Source organism: Marmota marmota, unplaced genomic scaffold (genome assembly GCF_001458135.2).
Source record: "Marmota marmota marmota unplaced genomic scaffold, marMar, whole genome shotgun sequence".
Taxonomy (NCBI): domain Eukaryota; kingdom Metazoa; phylum Chordata; class Mammalia; order Rodentia; family Sciuridae; genus Marmota; species Marmota marmota.
The window spans coordinates 4,185,671-4,186,594 of NW_025999962.1; the positions used below are offsets into that span (position 1 = coordinate 4,185,671).

The window sequence follows — 924 nt, forward strand, 5'->3', positions numbered from 1 at the left end:
TGGCCACCCAGAGCTTGCTGTCCCCTGCTGTCAGCCCCTCCCCCGAGTGCTGGGCAGTTCAGGTGGGTCTGAGTTTGGGGTGTAGGGATCAGCATAAAGGGCTCTGTAGGATCTCACACCCAAGCCCACACCTTATGTGAAAAAACTACCCTGAGGCAGCCAGGAGTCGGGGGAGCCTAGAGCTGGTGGGGCCTGAGCCTGGACCCCAGACCTCCTGCCTCCCACCTCTCCCCGGTCCTTGAGGCAGCACAGCTGTAGAATTAAGTCCCATTGGACCCCCAGAACCAGGGCTTGTGAGTCCTCCTCTGCCACTTCCTGGCTGCCCCTCTCTCCGATCGCACCCAGATTCCTCCCATTTGAAAACGAGGTCGGACACATCAGGTGAGGACTGGGTACCACTTCCCTGCTGTGTCATTCAGATATCCGTGACTGAGATCTGGGCCCAGAGTGGGCGAGCGGGGGAGGAACCTCCGCGCGCAGAGCCTGCCAGCGCTTCTAGGGCGCACCTGGGGCGCACCTGGGGCACCTAGCGGAGTGATCACGGCCCGGGAACCTCATTGGCCCGGACTGCGGCTGACTCAGTCTGGGGAGGGGCAGGGCAGGGGACGTCCACACCGAGGGCGGGCTCCCGCCAGAGCGCCACTGGGCTCCATCCCTGACTAACGCCCATCCCTGCTTGGACCCCGCGCGTCCCGGACCAGGGAGCCCTCCTCCCCCGCCGCGCGCCGCATCCAGTCCCGATTCGCAACCGATGCCCCTTCCTGGCGCAACTTCGGTCGCGTCCCGGGCCCCGCCGGCTATGGACTTCTTGGAGGAGGGCAGCTGGAGCCTGTCCTTCGCCGGCGCTGGCTTCCTGGGTCTCTACCACGTGGGCGTGACCCAGTGCCTGAGCCAGCGCGCCCCGCGCCTCCTCCAGGGCGCCCG

At 66.2% G+C, this 924-nt stretch overlaps 1 protein-coding gene across 1 annotated transcript in view; it reads left to right on the forward strand.

Moving 5' to 3' along the window:
* Nucleotides 1-566: 566 nt before the first annotated feature.
* The window catches only part of Pnpla5 (patatin like phospholipase domain containing 5), a 15,287-nt gene continuing 14,929 nt past the window's right edge, over nt 567-924 (forward strand). Inside the window, exon 1 of the mRNA XM_048803013.1 lies at nt 567-924. Coding sequence (XP_048658970.1) covers nt 752-924 — 173 coding nt within the window. The 5' untranslated portion in view covers nt 567-751.